Raw genomic sequence first — 19163 nt, forward strand, 5'->3', positions numbered from 1 at the left:
ATTAATATTGTCACAGAACCTAATTTTAGATGGCCTCTGGCCACTTACACAACTGATCAGATAGAACACAGTATTTCATGCTCTAAAACTCCATAGAAATATTTCTATGGTCAGGGATTGTTTTTTGCCTGTCTCTCTCCTTATCTTGCTTTCCTCTCCCAATAGCAACAATTTAAATAGGTTCTTATCCACGTGGGAGGCTGAAGCAGCAATTGTGTGGTCCCTTTTCAGCTCCAGAGGTACCTGTAGGCATTTGTTTCCCTAATGAATGGTAATAGGTGAGGCAGAACTCCAGCTCTGTCTGCACAAGATTGGTTTGTTTTTCTAAACTTCACAGACAGCTGCTGTTGTTCTGCAGAATGCTGCCTGTAGTGCATCAGTATTTTTAGTCTGAGCAGCAGACCTGAGGCTGTGTAGGAAGGTGTTTGCTGGTCCTGGTAGCAGGGCAGCTAATGCCATCCACAGACCCAGCCCCTACCTCCTATCTTGGAGAGGGCTATTTTGGGAAATCTCACTAAAGTTTGCATCAGTTGAACACCAGTCTCTTGAGGAAAATAAATTCCACACTGTGCCCATGCCAGTCTTAGTGTGGATCGTTTTTACTTTGCTTGTGTGTGGCTTACATTTATTTAACTCAAGCCTGCTAGCTGGAATGGAACAATGAAAAGCTGTTTGTCCTGCCCAGCTACACAGTTGGAATTCATGCTCCACAGGATGCTATGAAATTCTCCCCTGCTGTACATCCCTTTTTCTACAGACATGGGCCTAAAAGTCCATTAAATTGGTTAATGGGAACCATCCAGAGCATTGATGCAGCTTGAATGTTGCATCATACTTCAATGCATCACTAAGTGCTCCTGGTTATTATGCAAAACATTGTGTAGCATTTAGAATCTTATATTCTGCAGGATTTAAAGGTGTGCAAACCCTGGAAATATTTAATCTTACACAGTTACAAAATCACCAGCTGCAGAAACTTACTGGTTTGGGCATAAACTCTGTAGGCTGTTTTCAGCTTCTAACAATTTCATTTTACTTTCAGGCCTTTGGGCTTATAATTGTATCTTCTGAGTATACAGATTTAATCTCTCTGGTGATTATATATATCAATGTAATGAAACTTGGGGTTTAGGAATGTTTGGTAATGAAATAATATGTTAAAAGTTGCAGTGAATTAAATTTGTTAGTCACAAAGTTACATTTTTCCTATTTATGAACAATGTTAGATTCGTAGGGAAGAATGACTATGGCCATGGCCAGCTACAAGGGACTCTTCCTCCCATTTCCCCTGCTCATATCATATATAAAGAGTGAAAAGTTTAAAAATTAAAGTTTTAATATAAGAAAATATGTTAATTGAAGAAGTGGTAGAGCTTTGTAAATATTCCTTGTTTGGTTTTTGACTTCCCTGCAGTTATGATAAAGTAAGTAAATTGTTACTGGAGAAAATTTTACAGCATTTTTCTATTAAATTTGTGTCCTCAAGGATGTGCCACACCAAACAACGTGATATCCTTTTAAAACATTGACTCATTTTCACATGCAGTGTTGAGATTCAAATGGAAATAACATCTTGGTTATGTGGGCATAAAAATGTCCATCTAATAATGCTTTGTGTTTGTGCACAGAATTCAAAAGCAGCTGAAAACCTTCTGGCAATGGAATATCTTTTATGGCCTGATCCCAGTGCAGGTACTCTCCACAGAATTACTGTAACCTGAAAACAGGGGCCTTAAACAATGCCCTGGAAATGTGCCCAGCCTCTTGATTCTTTTTCTCCCAATATTTTTGGCATTTTGATTTTTATCTGCATCCAGCTCCTTGGTATTAGTAATACTGGTTTCTGTGCTGTCATTTTGTCACCTTGCAGTTCTTAGTAGCTCAGAAACAGGAGTTTGAGGCTGGGTACTTTATAATATTTCCATTTCCTCCTCATATATGAGGTAAAATTTTGAAGGCTCCAGGCTTGAGTCCATAGTGTGACAAATCTTTGATTGTTCAGTTGCTGCTTTCAACAAAATTAATGCTCTTAATTGAAGCCTCATTAGATTCGGCAGCTGTTTTGCCTGCAGATTATAGCTGGTGACCAGGTGATTTTATCAGCAACAACAATGGTGACAGTGTCAGAGGAGACAGAACAACTTTAGCTCCTCAGCTGGATTTCCTCCAGCCCAGGAATGAAGCTCTGTGGTGAGGAGCAGAGGAACATCCTGTGTACCTGTGCTGCTGCTGAGCTTTCATGGCAGTAAGTGAACACCTCTCCAAAACATGCCACCCGCTGCAGGGCCTCCTCCTTGAAACTCTGTGAAATGCTGTTAACCACTGTTCTGGGTTTCACCATGCCAGTTGCCATGCTGTCTCTGTGTGATGTACTAATGGGTGCCAATCTCTTGCAGGTGGGTGTGCATGGCATTAGAATAGAGTTCATCAACGAGAAAGGATCCAAGCGCACGGCCACCTACCTGCCCGAGGTTGCCAAGGAGCAAGGTCATTGTTGCACTTTATTTCCTATGATCTGGTGAAGAGTTTAACATTCCTGTAAATATAAAATGCAGTGTTTGACCTTGCACTGATGTCACATGATGGAGCAGTGTTTAATTGTAAGAAGACTCTTATATAAAATGCCAATTACATGCCTGTGTCAGTCTCCTAGTTGGCTTCAGTAAACTGTAGCTGATTTTTGAGCCAGTCATAAATGCATGGAGCTATAGGGAAATAAAATGTGGAGGAATGGTACAGTGCAGTCAGCCAGGCTAACAGCTGTTAAAAGCTGCCAATTTCTGTGTGGCTGCTAGGCTGGGATATGAGGGAGATGCAGAAGCTCTGGTTAGCATTGGGATGGCTGGGCAATTATCTTAATCATTATTTATTCCTGAATCCTGATGATCAAGTTGTTTTTCAGTTAGGTGCTTTCTGCTAGTACTCAATTCCTGTTACAAACACTGACTTCCCAGGGTTTTTGTTGAATGGAAGGAAATTATTTTCAATATGGAAGTACAAAAGAATGTTGTTAAAAGTCCTTTTAAGAGAGACACAGACTTAAGTTTGTGAATTTAAAAAACTAGAGTAGATTTTGTTGAACAGTCTTTTTCTGACTCTGAACACTCATTTTTTTAATTTCCAAGGTTGAGAGTGTATCTCAGTCATTTACAGTTTGCATTACTGCTGCTTTTATTTAACCTTTTTATATATAACTTTGTCTACAAAGAGTTCAGCTGATACCTTTACTGAGAATTCTTTTTAATTGATAATTCTGTTTCCAGATAGTCTCATAAAAGTCTAGGAGTATTCTAAGCTTTTTTTAAAATTCAGGAATTGTGGAGTAAATGTGTCTAAATTTATGAACAGTTTTAGTAGACCATGAATTGCAATCTGATTCTTTAAAATCTCCAGAACTACTTATTTGAATTTTGTATGTGCTCAATTCTATTGTGTTTTTTGTAGGTTTTTTAATGTAACAGTGTGACTAATTATTGTGTCTTTAGGAAATAATATGTCTAACAGCTATTTATAATATGAGAGTCTTTTAAATAAATAGGAGGTTTGGGATAGCATGAAGATTTTATTGAGAACAGTAATGAATCTGTATTTTAAATCCATTGCTTCTTGCATTATCTAGACACCTATAATATATAGTTGTTCTAAAGTCAGCCATATCTCTGTAAAGTGAGGTGATGTTTATGAAGAAGTCTGATTTCAAGTTCTCTTCACATGTTCAACTAATTATTATTTTAAGTGTTATACATAAATTTAGTTTTCCATATTGTTATAACCATTTATAATGTCAAAAGTGGCTGTGATACATGATCATACCAGAATGCTTTGGAAAAGTTTTGTTTTGTTTTGTCCCATTTTAGGACATTTGGGTAGAGTAGGTTCACTTTTAATGTTTTTCAGCTATGAGATGAGAAATATGTGTTGTTTGTAGCGTGAGCTCTGTGTGTAAAGAAATCCTAAATGTGGTATTTCCTTCAGCTGTACTGAAGTAGGGAAGAATGTTTTGGTTTATCCCAAATGCCAGCAGAGCCCTTGCACCCTCAACAGCACCACACACTGTACTGTGCTTTTGCAATATCTCTTCCTATTGCTTCATTTCTCACTAATTTGTGCTACTGTGAAATTCAACAGGATGGGACCACATTCAAACCATAGATTCCTTGTTGAGGAAAGGAGGCTACAAAGCTCCAATTACTAATGAATTCAGGAAAACAATAAAGCTAACCAGGTATGCACTGGGATACCACACACAGCCCTGTTCTTGTAATGCTCCTTCCTGGTAAGTGCTCCTGCAGATGTCATGGTGAACTCTCCTGGATGTGACATTCCTGGTTCCTTTGTTCCCCAAGAGCAGTGCAGGCTTAGGAGAGGCTCTGCACAGGGATGAGTGAATCCCCTAAGCAGGAGTGAGGGCTGCCTGTTCAGTACCATGGTGTGTCAGTTCCTGCAGATCTGGGCTGATAACTCTGCATGTTCACAGCTGGTTTAGCTCTGCCTTCTCACAGAGGGATTTCTGGGGTGTTCAGGGCTGTGGTTAACAGGGATTACTTGTTCTTGTTGGATTTATTTGGGCAGATGGTGGATGGTGAGGCTGCTGCTGCATTGCCATGGAGGCCCCTCAGAGCTCTGCATCCTCAGAGAAACCTCAGGGTTGTGCCCTGTGGAGTGCAGGTTTCCCTAATCCTGAGGTGTGAGACATGCAAGCAGTGCACTGCTTCCACAGCAGTTCTAGTGAAACTGTGTCAGGATATTCCCAGGAGTGGGGACAAGACTTTAATATTTTATTTCAGAACAGTTTAGTTTGGTTTTTCTTGAGGTTCTTGAGGGCCCCTTAGTGTGTGGCAGCCAGGGTATTTCAGAATTAGCAGAAAAACTCTGCCCATAATATTGTCCTTAGATTGTGGAGGGTAGAGGAGTCTGTATGAATGTCTGTAGGAATGGTTAAATCTATTTATTTGTATAAGCCTGCAGTGTAAAATGACTGCTGAACTCGTTATGCATGGAGAAATAGGATTTTTTTAAATCTTAGGTTATAAGGAAATTTTGACCATTTGTCTTCTTCAAGGAGATAAAAATTTTGGGTCTCAATGAGTGTTTGGAATTCTGGATTCTTATAGGAACCTAACTACTGTGGAGTAGCTCTAAGTAAGGGAAACATTTTATTCTGAAGGTTAAAGTAGGGAGGAAGGATTTACAGAAGCCAGCTAAATTTCCAGTCTCCCTTTAATTCATTCCAGCTGTACACCTTGTTATCTTATTTTCAAAAAGTGTATCTGGAGATAGCTGAGGGCAAGAGTAATAATGCAATGGATCATTTCTGTGCACCTCAGCAAATAAGGAGCATATTTTTTCATTAAACAAAAATTCTGTATAGCACACGTTTCCTTCCTGCTGCATGATTTTGCTTGGAGCAATGGCATGGAACACAAAACCAAACAAAAAAAAAAAAGTTCACCCCACTCCTCCCCAAAAACCCCACAAAAAGCCTTATGTTTAGTGTAATTAAGTTCACAACAATGAAACTGCTACCACAATCAATTGCTTGATAAGTGAAATGAGCAAACCCTAATTTCTTTCAACATATCAGAAAAAGGGGTTTTTTGACTGTTTTACTTGCTTAAAATCTCAGATACTGCTGACAGATTAGAGACAGCATTATTAAAATACTAATTGTTTTCCAGCATTAGACAACCTGTTGTAGAACCTCATTTTAATAATTTATTGTCATACATGAAAATATCTACTGGAGGAGTGAATAAGGGTCTTTAACTTCTTTTTCAAGTCTTCTGAAGTAAACATCTTGTGTGTGAAGAAAGCTTTAGGCTGATCCTGAGTCCCTTCAGGTTCACACCCAGCAGTTCTGGCCATGGTTTGAAAGAGAGCCAAACAGTGGCACAGAGGCACTCAGAGCAGTCAGAGGGGTGTGGGATGCAGAGCTCAGCAGGTGGGGATGCAGAGCTGTGCAGGGGCTGTGCAGTGGCCCTGATTCTGTCACTGTCACCTGCAGAGCCCCTCCTTGTGTCCCATGGGGGGAGTTCCATTCACTGGTGCCATGTACCATCCACAGATTCCAGAGGAGCTGCTGCTTTCTCTGTAAGGCCCAGCAGCCACTGGTGCCTTGTTCCTCACTGGCAGACAATACTGATGCAGAATATATATATACAGACAACACTGTATTCAGAATATTTGTTGTCAGGACCTGGATTCTGCTTTTAGTTACCAGGAGTTGGGCAATGTTCTTGTGGGACCATTCTTCATTATTTCTCAACTGACTTGGGAGGCAGGAGAGGTCCCAGTGGAGTGGAAGCTGGCAGGTGTTGTTCCATTTGGGAGAAGGGAGACCCTTGTTATTACAGGCCTGCTGGTCTCACTTCAGTGCCTGGTAAAATTAGTTTGGTGCCTCTCTGTGAGGACATCAACTCTAGGGTGTGATGAGAGGAAAGTGACCAGAAATGGTGAAAGGCCTCAAGGGCAAGACTCGGGCGGAGCAGCTGAATATGTTTTGGTCAGTTTGGAGAGGGCTGAGAAAGATCTCACTGGGGTCTACAGGTTCCTGGGGGGGCAGTGGAACAGAGCTGCTTATCTCCTCTTCCAGGTGACCAGCAACAGAATGTGAGGGAAGGAATGAAGCTGCCTCAGGGGAAGTTCAGGCTGGACATTAGGAAAATATTCTTTACTGAGAAGGTGGTCAGGCACTGGAACAAGCTGTCCAGGGTCATGGCATTCAGCCTGTTGAGGCCAGGGGTGTCTGAACAATGCTTTTCACCATATGGTTTAGTTTTAGGTACTTGCGTGAGGAGCAGGGAGTTGGACTCGCTGTTCATGATGGGTCCCTTCCAACAGGAGATATTCTGTGGTTCTAGTCTAAAAAGAATGTAACTATATTTAATGGAGCTGGGATAATTTTAAAAGCAGAATTTGGCAGACAGTCGATACTGATTGTTTAAAAACAGCCCAAAAATCTATAGTGCTTGTTTATGGTTTTTCCTACTATATTTTTGTAGAGGGTTGGCTGAAGCTACAGGACATTCTCTATTCCCTCTAGCTCAACCAGCATAGTAGCCAACCATTTTTAACAATTCTGTTTGCTTAAAGTATTTTTTCATAAGCAGTTACATTGTGATTTGTCACATGATTCAGGAAATGACCCTGGCATTTGTGGCAGTTCCCTTGTGCAGCTGAAGTCAGTCTTAATCCCAGCATCAGAAGTACAGAGCTCTTACCCCTAAACAAAGCAGCAGTGCAGCATTTCTGGTGCTACTTGCAGCTTCCTGGTAACAGTTCCTGAAGTGGCTCTCTGCTCTTTGCCAGGTACCGCAGTGAGAAGATGACGATGAGCTACACAGAGTACCTTGCCCATCGTCAGCATCATCACTTCCAGAATGGTATTGGGCACCCCCTTCCACCATACAACCATTATTCCTGACACTGAGCCGCATGACCAGTCACTGGACCTCTCTGCAGACCTCTTCCCAGGAGACCCTGCCCCTTCTTGGTCTAGCTATCTCTATTACTGTACCATTTTATGATGATAGTTTCCGTTGCCATGTTGAGGCTCCTTGGTTGGTTCAGCTCATCATGGCAACGGGAGGGAAAACTGCATTACTACAAAGATCCCATACCTTTTTCTTATTGATTCACTGCAGATTTTTTTGCAGCATATACCCTTGGGTTTTTTATGAAAATTTAAATTTCTACTTCATTAACATTGAATTATATCAATCAAGGCTTTCTGTAACTGTGGATGGAAGGAAGAGTTTAAGGATTGCAGTTAGGGATGCTTTGCTTAGCAAGAAGGCATTCATGGCTTTTGCATTAAAGGGTGTGATAGGGAATGAAACATATCAGATTCAGGTATTGAAGTAGACAATGAATTGCATTTTCATAACATTCTTAATGACGTTGTGTGTACAATATCTCACCTTCACAGTAAAGATTCCATGTAGCTCTGTACAGGATCTCCAGATCCAGCACAAACAGCCGGAGCACCAAGGCTGACATGCAGAATGCTTTTTTGGGATGAAGAGAAGCAACTCATGTACAGCGAGAGGTGATGTTAACATGGCAGCATTTTCAGAATCAAGTGGCCTAAATGATTTGGGCACAATCCAACCCAGGACCCTTTTGTGTCCCATCCTGTGCTGGGAATCACAGGCAGCCCAGGCCTGTCAGGAGTAGTCACGAGAATGCATTCGTAATGAGACGATGCCTTTGTGATGACTCAAATTAGGAGTGACATTTGTGTCCTAAAAACAGATTAGTGAGTAGCAGATGTCGTATTAGGAAGGAAATGGATTTAGATTTTAGTGCCTTTGACTATGACATAATTATATACTTATATATAAAATTCATAGAAAACATATACTCCAGACATTTTAGCAAACCCTGTTGAGGGTGCTCTGGCATCAGGGTTTTGGACACCTTTTTTTCTCTTTAAAGTGAGATTTACTTTTTTTTATTATTATTAGCAAACTTATTTTGGAAAAGAGAAATCCCTGTTTTGTTCTTCATCTGCTTTTGAACTTACTGAATTTTATCAAGTCTTGAATAGTTGGATCAAGTTAACTTTTGTTTAATAAAAGAAAAAACTCTTGTGAGAGAGCCAGGACAAGTATGCCATAATGTTACATGTTTTCATCTATTGCAGGAATAGTGCTTGAGAGCTGTAAGTACTGTGTAATAATTCTGATCCCCCTCCACACGGTAGAAGAAAGAAAATCGATTGGAACTTTTTCCTGCTGTAAAAATAGGATTTAGTAAAAGGTATGTGTGGTCTGTTTGCAAGGCCAGTCGATGGCAGGAGCTCACTGCTTCCTCTTGTGCCTGCAGAACTCCCACTGCTGCCTGTTGCAGCACAGGCTGCCTGTTACAGAAAAGACCTTCCTAATCTGAGTGAGTAAACCACAGTAAGCAGAAATTCCAGTTACTTTGAATAATGAATGTTTGTAAATACATAGATATATAAAAATCAAATAGATAAAATTCAGTTTAAAAAAAAATGGATTAACTGTAAAAGTGTTTCAATAGGGTTTCAAAGTCGGATAAGGATAAATTATGCTCATCCCTTATGTGAGGTTAGGTCTGCCACTTAATTTCTATGGAGGTTCTTGTAGAAGGTCTTTGGTATTCCTTCATCCACAGCATTTATGTCCAAATATTACCATTTTCAGTTGCGATGCCTTAATTTTTAAGCAGAGGGCCTGAAATTTCAGGAGCCAAGAGATGCCAGCCAGAAGCTGCAAAAATGAGTAAATGTTTATACAGAGGCTATTTTGGATGATACTGTTGTCTTGTTTCTACTTGGGGAACACTTTTAGATGAATTAGTCTTCAAGTGGAAATGTGAACAAGTGGCTACCTGATAGAGTTGTGTTGGTTTTTTTTCTTGCCCTTATAGGGAACCTGAGCACAAACTGAATCATTCTGCTGCGAAAAAAGTCATCCAACCCCATCTTTATCTGTCATCTCGTTACAGCTCGCTCGTGCTTCTGCATGAGCTCATTGTTAGAAGTTTTTTAAAAAGATCTATTATATATAAAAATATATATGTATTGAAAGGTGCTAATCAACCTCAAGAAGGTCACGTGACTGGTCATGCGGATCTAAAATCATATCAGATTTTTTAAGAAATCTTCGATATATGCAGATGTTATACAGAATTTCTTACCAGTGTAATAATGATATACTGATGAATAAACAATCCTGCAGGATTTTAAGGACAAGGTCAGCAATACTTCCCACCATGGCTTGGGGGAGAAAAGGATAGTTTTGTCTCCTTTTTGTATACAGCATAATGCACAATGCATTTTTGTCTATCTCTTAGTAGCTGTTGCTTAAAAATATAGTTAAGGGTGTTATACAAACTGTAAAGGTGTGCTTTTGAACCGAGCTTATGCCAGACCCTTCTGGACCAGAGTTTTGTATCACTAATTTAAAAACTGTTACAGAGTCTGTGGTCAATCAGATTGTATGATTTTTTTTTTTTTTAAGATTGGAATAATCAGTCTACCTACAGTGTTTCTAGGGCACCTACCTCCTCAGCACCTCCTTGTGCTGAACTGCTGCAGATTGTTTATCTGTAATTGTGGGATTCTTTGTACCAAACGTGCAGCTCACTGTGACATGCACTGGCACAGCACAGGTCTGTTTGCTTAAAGCTAATCAGCAACTGCTCTCACAAATGTCATTCCCTTGTAGTTACATTTAGTAGATTTAGCTGCATTGTTTGGGTTAGCTACAGATTTGATTTTCATTTGGGGTACTTTATAGAAATTAAGGTACAACCAAGTAGCTTATTTCACTGTTTGTTAAGTTGAAATGCTGATTTATTATTTTTTTTTTAATGAGCACTACTCAGTTTGCCTTATTCCATTGAAGAGATTGTTGGGTTTTTTTGGTTTTTTTTTCATTCTCTTGCCTAATGTTCCTAAAAACTCTGTTCTGTAAACTGAGTTAGACAACCAAACCATAGACTTGACACGAAGCTGTTACTCAGTGATGCTTCAAGTGTCCTTCCCGCTGCCACCGCGGCAGGGGGGACGCTCCGGTCCTGACCTCAGCCCCGCTCTGGAACCAAGGTGGGCACAGCCCTGGCACACCTGGAGTTTGTATATGGACCTCTACTTGTCTCAACTGTGCGGGTTTTTAAAACTGTTGTCTGGAGTAGGTTACATCTCTTATGTGTGTTAGATCGAACCAAAGAAGCCTCCAGCCATGCCCAAATGCTGCTCCTAAAGCCTGCCTTCCAGTCCTTACAAAATCCCTGCAGGATTAAATGTGTTAACTTTTTTATTTTTGTACAGTTTCTAACTGATTTTTGCTAGTGATGTTAATTGAATTAAGTTTATTTGGGGAGTCTGAGTATCTCCTCCATTTAAATAAACTGGTGACTTTCATTTTATGTTAAAAAAAAAAAAAAAAAAAGTTAAAAAAAAAAAAGAGAAACCCAAAGTGTGCCTCTCAGATTTAAGGGTTTCTGGTTACATTTATTCTTAAGACCAGCAATGATTCTTTATATACAAAGATATGTTTTCCTCATTTTTTATTACTGTTAAAGAAAAAAAATAAAAAAGAAAAACCTCTTTCTTTGCTCTGGACTCAGTAATTGCGCTGGTACATAAACGCACTGAGAAAACAAACTTTTGTTTGAAACTTTTGTAACAACTTATGACTGTTTTTATATATCAAAGTTGATTCTTTTCAAGATATTTGGATCTAGTTTCTAAGTTATTTTAGTGTTTTATATGTTACAAAAAAAAAAAAACAAACTTACTTTAAATTGTTCACCAGCATCTTGAGTTATCTTCAATGCCATGGTGACACACAGCGGGCTTAGAGCTACCTGGAGTAGCTTGTAAGGCCTCGGTCTTTTCCTTCCCTCCTTAGCAACTCAAATTGATTACAGTAATATCACAGATTACCTGAACCCCCTTCCTTTATAACTAGATCCTTCTTCCTTCCACATTTAATTGCTATTAGTGTGAAGAAACTGTTGAAATGGGCATTTTAATATAAGTACGGCTTAAAAAGAGAAAAATGAGGAAAAAGAAAAAAAATGCTAGAAGGTTATCTGTGGGTCTGTGAGATATGGCTGTGGAAAGATATTGTAGTAGTTTTAACACTATTGTTATTACCTTTTAAATCATTTACCCAATAAAATAAGGAAAAAGAATCACCATTTCTTTTTATGTTTCTCTGCTTAATTGTGTTGCTTGGTCAGTGTTTTTATTGAAGCATTTGTACCTGGTGCTAATGGTGTGTTAGAAATATTTTCCTGTCTTGTCTGCTGTAGGAACAAACTGGAGAAAGGTACGTGCACTAAACACTCCCAGTGAAATCATCATTTATATCAGCTACATCAGTTATTTATCAGTATATTCAGCAGTATTTATATCAATTGCCAGTTCAGTTTTGTACTTCTTGTCTAACTTTACACATGGAATTCTGTCCAGGCCTGAGCTCCCTCCTGTGAAGCAGAAATGCTTTTAAAGCAAAACTTCTTTGCAGAACCAACTATCCTGGTGTCAGCAACACAGCACTGGTACCCCTTAACAGCCAGACTGTTCAACAGAACCTTGTGCCAGTGTGTATTGAAGAACCTCTGTCAAAGCAACAGCACAGCTGGTGCCAAAACTGAGGTGGAGAACTTTGGTCCCTCAGCCAAATTCTTGGTGCACTGAGACACTTTCTACTGAGTCTGAGGTAGAGGGAGCATATTTCCTCTGTAGGATAATTCCTGAGACAAAGCATTCCATCTCCCTGGAACTCAGCTCTGAGTTTAGAAGGGCTTTGTTTGCCTCATGCTCTATTAAAAGCTTTGCTGGCTGTAGCTGCAGTGCCTTTGAAAGCAGAGCAATAGAGTCCATGTAACCTTTGGATGTTGAAGTCTGATGCAGCCATTCCTTCACTTGCTCTGAAACTGTGATTTAGGAGAGTAACAAACATCTGAAAGGAAACCTGCCTGGGTAAATACTAAACCAGTGATGGAAGCTTGGCTCACAGATTTGGTAAAATTCAGTGTAAAACCTACACTAAACCTAGTCTAAAACGCCAAGGCAGAGCTAATTACCACTTCCTACAATGAGTTTCCACTTTTCTCACTGCTTTAGCTCTCCAGTTCCCATGCTGTAAAAATCAAACCAAGCCAGTAGCGTTAAGGGTGTTTCAGATGTAGAAACTCACTTATTCTTACATATTTGTTGGTATTAAACAATAAAAGGCTGATTTCCAATTAGTTACAGAGGGCTGCTGACAGTAATCAGCAGTGCCTGCAATGGGAAATTGCTTGCTTGGTTCAACTCAGGCTGCCATACAGCACTTCACACTGGATTTCTACTTAAGCTGTTTCCTCAGTCTTTGTGCTCTTGCAGAGAAATTAAGCTGGAAAATTGATTCTTTTCCCCAGCCACATGAAAAATTGAATCCTCTGCAATGGATATATAATAACACAGGGTGGGCACATCCAGTATGTTCTTTTTCCAAGAACAGTATTTGCCAAGAACTGAACACAAGGCAATAACCTGCTTGTCTGAGATGTACTGGGTCACAAGAATACATTTAACTATGCTGCAATCATGTTTATTACAGCCAGAAGCATTTGCAAAGTACATTATAACTACTTTGCCACCTTGTGATGTGAGGCTGAGTGCAGTCCTACAGCAGCTTTCTGAACAAAGGTGTGAGCTGAAAACTTCTGTATATGTTTTCACATCTTCTGCTAAAGTGCTGTGAAATGGGAATTACAGGACATTACCCAGGCTGGGGTAGGAGCAGTGAGGAAGCCTGGAAAAAGGATCCTTGTGCTGCAACAGCTCCCTGAACTCTGCACCTGAAAGACAAGGACAGGTCCTATTTAAACAGTGATTAAAGGATTTATAGCCTGCAATGAGCTCTGCCAGTAAACTGCTCTTGACTGACAGGTAACAGGCAAAAGTCAGACTGAACTGCTTAGGATTCCAGAAATCCCAGTACCACTGTTCTCCCAGGAACTGCTGTGTGCAAGGTATTCAACATCAGATTGTTTCAGACAGGAGCATCCATCTTCTTACCTGATTTATAAGGAGCTAATATTAATGTGCCTCTGTGATTCTTACCTAGTTATACAAAGTCCTAAGCAAGACAGACTCAGCCATGGCACAATTAGAATGATAACAAAACTATCCAGTATCCAGTAAAATGCATTTATTTCTTTTAATTCCAAGGTTTAACAACTATTTGCCCAATGATCTGGACTTAGGGCACAACAACAAAAAAGCCCACCAGAGCAAAATACAAAAACAAGTACACAAATTACCCCTCATTTGTAAATGTTACCTCATAACCAAAGTTTAGCACATTAAAAAGTTTACAAAATTTATAACACTTACAAATTATTCAGACCTAACAGTATATGTGGCAGTTGAGCCCATCCACATCCATCCTTGCCCTTTCCAACCCCTTCTGTGCCTGGCTAATGCCATGCTGGGACTGGAGTGTGGGGAAAGCAGCCCTGCAGGCCCCTGGTGCTCCAGCCCAGCCCCTGGCACAGGATGGGCAGGGACAGTGGGGTGTGCTCACTGCTCTGCCTGCTGTGTCCTCTGCAGCATTGGGATAATGACTCAGGAAATGCAAAAAGAGTTTTTAAAAGTACAAAATTGACCCTGAATAAAAATAAACTTATTTATAAAACAGCTTGACTTTGACTAAGTTACACCAGCAGCTGCAAGAGAAATTTACAGCAATATCACTTGAAGTACAAGGTCACAAAAATCAACAGATTTGTTATGAGTCCTGTCACTGTAGAACTGAAAACACCAAAGCTGACCTGCCTGCCTGCAGAAACCTCCCACCAGGGCTGACATGTACCCTCTTCCTGGGTTTTGGCTTTTCAGAGCTTTGTTAACTGTAAGGATGAATTGAATTGCTAAGGATCCACCTAGAGTGAAACAATTGTCACACTGAAGAAAACACCACAACTCTATTTTCCTTAAGCTATGGATGCATAGAAAACAAATGCTTCTGGTTTAGATGCAAGACTTAGGACATAGAAGTACAGTCAGTTAACAGTTGCAAATAGCCATTTCTGAAAAATACAATTGAACTTTATAAAATTATCTCAAATATACAAGAATATCAAAACTCTGTGGCCAGAAACAGAAACCTACTCTTAGGTACTCTGTGACCTCAAGGTTTGACTGGACTGCAAATGGACTGACTTTTCCTCAAGCACACATAAGTTTAGCTTAGGGCAGCATCTTTGAACTAAGAAGCTGAACCAAAACCAGCTCCAGGTGTGCGTTCATAGACTGTGGCTTTTCATCAATTTACAAACACATGGGCAAGAGCTATTTGTTAGCACCTCTCAAAAGAAACAAAGCAAATTCTCCTTTGGTGCTTAAACGAGGGAGTTGAACAAATAGATCCAGCTCAGGCACTGTACAGTGTCTGAATCCCTGGAAAAAGCACTGCAGGGATCCTGGACAGCTGCAGCCATGGCACGAGGTGGTGGGGGCAGAAATGTTACTGGTTTGGAGAGCTACTTACTGCAATGCTGCATGAACAAACCCATCAGTAAACAGGTTTATTATACAAAATAATGCTGCATTCATGGGTAGACTTGGAGGAAAATGCAGCCAGTGGCAGCTGGAGCAATGAGTTTGTTTCTTTTGAAATGCCTACAATACCAACACTTGGAGGGCTCTGTTCAGACCCCTTCACCCATACCAGCACCTCTGAGGGCCAGGCAGTGGCACTGCACAAGAATTTTTTGGAGTACTCTGGCCAGCAAATGAAGTTGCTCTGGGGTGAGATTTTGCACTCTGCTTCAGCTGCTGCTGCTGAAGTTCCCAGTGACATGACACATCTGGGCACATGTGACAGGAGCCCCAGGACAGCCCTTTCAATTGCATTGCACTGCAGCACTGTAAAACCTCATCACCAGGTACTGGGCAACAGCTTCAAGTTATCTTGACATGGACTGAGTGTGTAACTCCCCAGGAGAGAAGGCAATTGCCTCCCAAGAACAGCATTACACTTTTGTGCTTTCATTTCCGGCATAAATAGGCATAAAGCAACCAAAGAAATCTGTATAATGTAACTGCCTATAAAATAAACCATTCAGGGAAAAGAAGAATCAGCCTCTGCCAGGGAAAACAACAAATAAGTGCTATAGAGATGAAGCACTCTGCTTTCCCATTTCCTGCACATATGGCAAGCTCTGGCTAATGCATATTCCCAGCAGATACCAGAGATAGGTGAGGAATGAAGGATGTGAAGTTCCACAATTGCTTCAGAAGTTTTTCCCTTTTCTGCTCCCATTCTGACCTGTCCTTCCCCTTCTGTGGAGCCTGTCTCAGCTACACTGATGCAGTTTTGAGTGCTGGGTCACCATAAATCTACATAAAGTTCTAAAAGCCTTCAAAGAAGGGCATGGGGAAGGAGGGAATAATTGTAAGTTTTGGGGCTGCCACTACAGGAAAGACACTGAGGCTCTGGAGCACATCCAAAGCAAAGCATTAGAGCTGGGGAAGGGTCTGGAGCACACATCTAAGGAATGGCTGAGGCTTTAGCCTGGGGAAAAGGAGGCTCAGGGTGGACCTGTCACTCTGCAACTGCCTGAAGGGAGAGTTGGGGTCAGCCTCTTGTCCCAGGAAATAAGCAACATGACAAGAGGAAACAGCCTTCAGTGGCACCAGGAAAGGTTTAAATTGGACTTTGGGAAACATTTCTTCCCCAGCAGGGTTATCAAGCCTTGAACAGGCTGCAGTGGAGTCCCCAACCCTGGAGGGGTTTAAAAGATGTGTAGGTGTGGCACCTGGGGATAAGGGTAAATGGTGGGCTCAGCAGTGCTGGGTTAATGCTTGGTTTGATGAACTCACAGGTTTTCTCCAACCTAAATGATTCTGTTCTAACTCAGCCAGCCTCAGTGATAGTGCACAACAACAAATAAGCAACAGTTTATATTCAAAAGGTGAAGGTTGGACTGCCTGCCTTCCCACCTGACTCCAGCTGCACCATTTGATTCCTTCACTGCAGCTCCAGTACTTCTAAAATCCTTACTGAGTGCAGGAGTTGGTTACCTCTCTACTTTTTTGCCTTGTTCAGTGAGACATTTTCTCAGCTTAAATTGGTAGAAGATTCAACAAGCTCCAGAACGTGCCCACACAAGGTTTAGAAGGACAGCCCAAGTGCCCCACTGGCTCTGATGAGCAGCTCCAGCAGCAAACCCCATGTGGTGAAATTACACCTGGAATTTCTGTGTGACTCAAAACAACTGGAGCAGCATAAGAGGGAAAAGCACTCCCAGCAGCTCTGCACCAGGAATCCCTTTGCACTGCCCAGGGATGGCCCTGGCAGCTCTGCTCACATTCCTGCTACTGAATTTGAAGTCAGCCAGAAGAGCTTGCAAATTCTGCTTTCCAAGCACAGAGCCTGCACTGAGTGAGACACCTGAGCTCATTTAAATGCTCCTGCAGTTTTAATTGACCAGAGGCAGTCAATGGTGGCAAACAGCAGCTGCTTTGTACTTGTTTGGAATGCCCTGAAGCAGATGATTACAGATAGGAAATGCTATAGTTTAAAAAAGGAAAACAGAAAAGGCTCCTACTTAGAGAAGTGTTTCCAGTAACTACAATATCCTGACAGGAAAAAAAAAGGGAAGATTGTATAAAAAAAAAAAAAAGGCAATTAAAACAAAACCCCATAAACCATGAGTTAAGCAAATAATAATGCTAAGTAGTATTTGCAAAATTTGTTTAAAGTCCTTCTATTGTAATACTAACACCAGCTGTATATACCTGAGGGACAGTTTAGGTACATGCTGCATGTTCTCAAGTTGTGAGCATACAGTATATTCTTATATATACACACAGCAAGGCATGGAAAATGCCAGAAACCAATTTGTAAATCAGAATGTGGGACAATGTATTTCTGATTGAGGTGAACTTTTTTCAATCACATGGAGTAAAAATATTTGAAGTAGCCATTTGTTCCCTCACAAAATAATTTTTTGCTTTCTTAAGAAAAAAAAAGTCAACTTACTTTTGCTTCCTGAGGTATAAATATCTGTACCTTAACTTCAGCACATACCTTCAGGTGATCCAGCTGGAGGAGGTATGATGGTTTTGGTTTATCTTACAAATCACAGCTTTGAAAACACAATTAATCTATAAATTCCCCCAAACTTCTGTACAAGAAAAATCTGCAGCCCTGAAACACAACAGTCTGCATAATGGACTCACAATTCTGGAAGAACACAGTCAGGATTTTCTCTCTTTCTGCCCAATGGTTCCTCCTCCTGCAAAATTTGAGCACAGTTGATCATTCTGCCCATCCTGTTCTCCAAAAGACATTGATGGGCCATGCTACTAAAGTGGAACATGCCCTTTGCAGTAGAGGCCTGCACTGATTGGACATTCCTTTTCATACCTGTATTTTAAAATCAATACACATAATATGGCAGAACTGTAGGGAGAGAAGAGTTTCATTTGGTTTCTTCAGCAGCCAGTCTGGTCAGTGAAGATCAGCACAGACAAAGCAGGAATGTTTCAAAAGCTACTAAATATTAAAAAAAACCCCTGATGTTTACATTGGACTTGGTATCTCCACTCCTTCTCCAGTAGAAGGTAAGTGAAAAAAAACCATTTTGTTCTAAGTCAGGACAGAACAGTGGATGCAATATCTTATCATGGCCTATACATAACATGGTCTTTTGAAATTATTTCAACTTTTTTTTCCCCTTACCAAAATAAAAGCATCTCCAAAGCATCATGATGGGACTTCACTAGATAGGTACTTACCCACTGCAGCTTAGAAATTAAGTAGTTGATTAATATTTTTAATGAGTTATTGTTCCCCAACATTTTCAACCAGCTTTAAGAAAATACAGTAGAACCTCACTGTTTTGCACTTCTGATTGGAAGATTGTGTGCATGATTTCCTGTGACCATTTTGGAACATTCAGGCTTTAAGAGTTAAGCCAGGAGATGCAGTCCAGCATGTTGGTTCACATCAGTGGAGTGCTACAATTCAGCATTGTTTCCTGTCCTAGAAGTGTACAATTCTTTAATGGAAAATGAATCAAAATGAGGTAGCACTGCCACTGTCTCTGCTGGAATGTGGACAGGTCCTGGCCTAATTTTAAATGGTGGCTTAGCAAGATTCTACTGTAATCTATACAAAATGTATAAAACATGAACCTTCCCCAAAATAAGGCCACTAATTTTGCCATTGGCAATAGGCAGTGAGAAATAGCAGGTAAAAAAACCTCACTTCATTACAGAGGTGTTTTTGAGACAAAAAACTGTGGGAAGAAGTAGAAAGACATTGTCCTCTCATCCCCCCCTCTTTGTTTTCCAGTATATCTCTGCTTCCTGTATGAACTGCTCTGTGGGGAGAAATTTCAGTCTATTTTCTTAGCTGGGAGTCCAAGCAAGTCCATGCTCCATTTGAGGGTGGGGACAGCACTGTGAAACAGCAGGATTATGAGCTTCCCATGAGTCATGGTCATGACAGTCTGATGTCCAGATGCCCAGATTCGGTACCAGGGCCCATAAAAAGGATCTGAGATGGCTGGGCACAGCATGTTGTTCAAATTCACTTCTGTAACCTGAGGAAGCAACAATAAATTTATCAATTAAGAATATTTTTATCTTGCACTGATTGACCTAAAAACAGTGAAAATTTAGAAAA

General features: G+C 40.5%; 2 protein-coding genes across 3 annotated transcripts in view; one reads left to right on the forward strand and one right to left on the reverse strand.

Annotated features, from left to right (window-relative positions):
• Window positions 1-11673, forward strand: part of AMMECR1 (AMMECR nuclear protein 1) — a 97359-nt gene extending 85686 nt beyond the window's left edge. For both annotated transcript variants that reach the window (XM_063170546.1, XM_063170547.1), the window contains 3 exons: window positions 2397-2487; window positions 4129-4225; window positions 7309-11673. In XM_063170546.1, coding sequence (XP_063026616.1) covers window positions 2397-2487; window positions 4129-4225; window positions 7309-7423 — 303 coding nt within the window. In that variant the 3' untranslated portion in view covers window positions 7424-11673. The remainder of the gene's footprint in view (window positions 1-2396; window positions 2488-4128; window positions 4226-7308) is intronic.
• Window positions 11674-13661: 1988 nt separating this feature from the next.
• TMEM164 (transmembrane protein 164) overlaps window positions 13662-19163 on the reverse strand; it is a 35387-nt gene continuing 29885 nt past the window's right edge. Inside the window, exon 7 of the mRNA XM_063170548.1 lies at window positions 13662-19080. Within this exon, the coding sequence (XP_063026618.1) occupies window positions 18874-19080 (207 nt within the window). The 3' untranslated portion in view covers window positions 13662-18873. The remainder of the gene's footprint in view (window positions 19081-19163) is intronic.

Source organism: Melospiza melodia, chromosome 16 (assembly GCF_035770615.1).
Source record: "Melospiza melodia melodia isolate bMelMel2 chromosome 16, bMelMel2.pri, whole genome shotgun sequence".
Lineage (NCBI taxonomy): Eukaryota > Metazoa > Chordata > Aves > Passeriformes > Passerellidae > Melospiza > Melospiza melodia.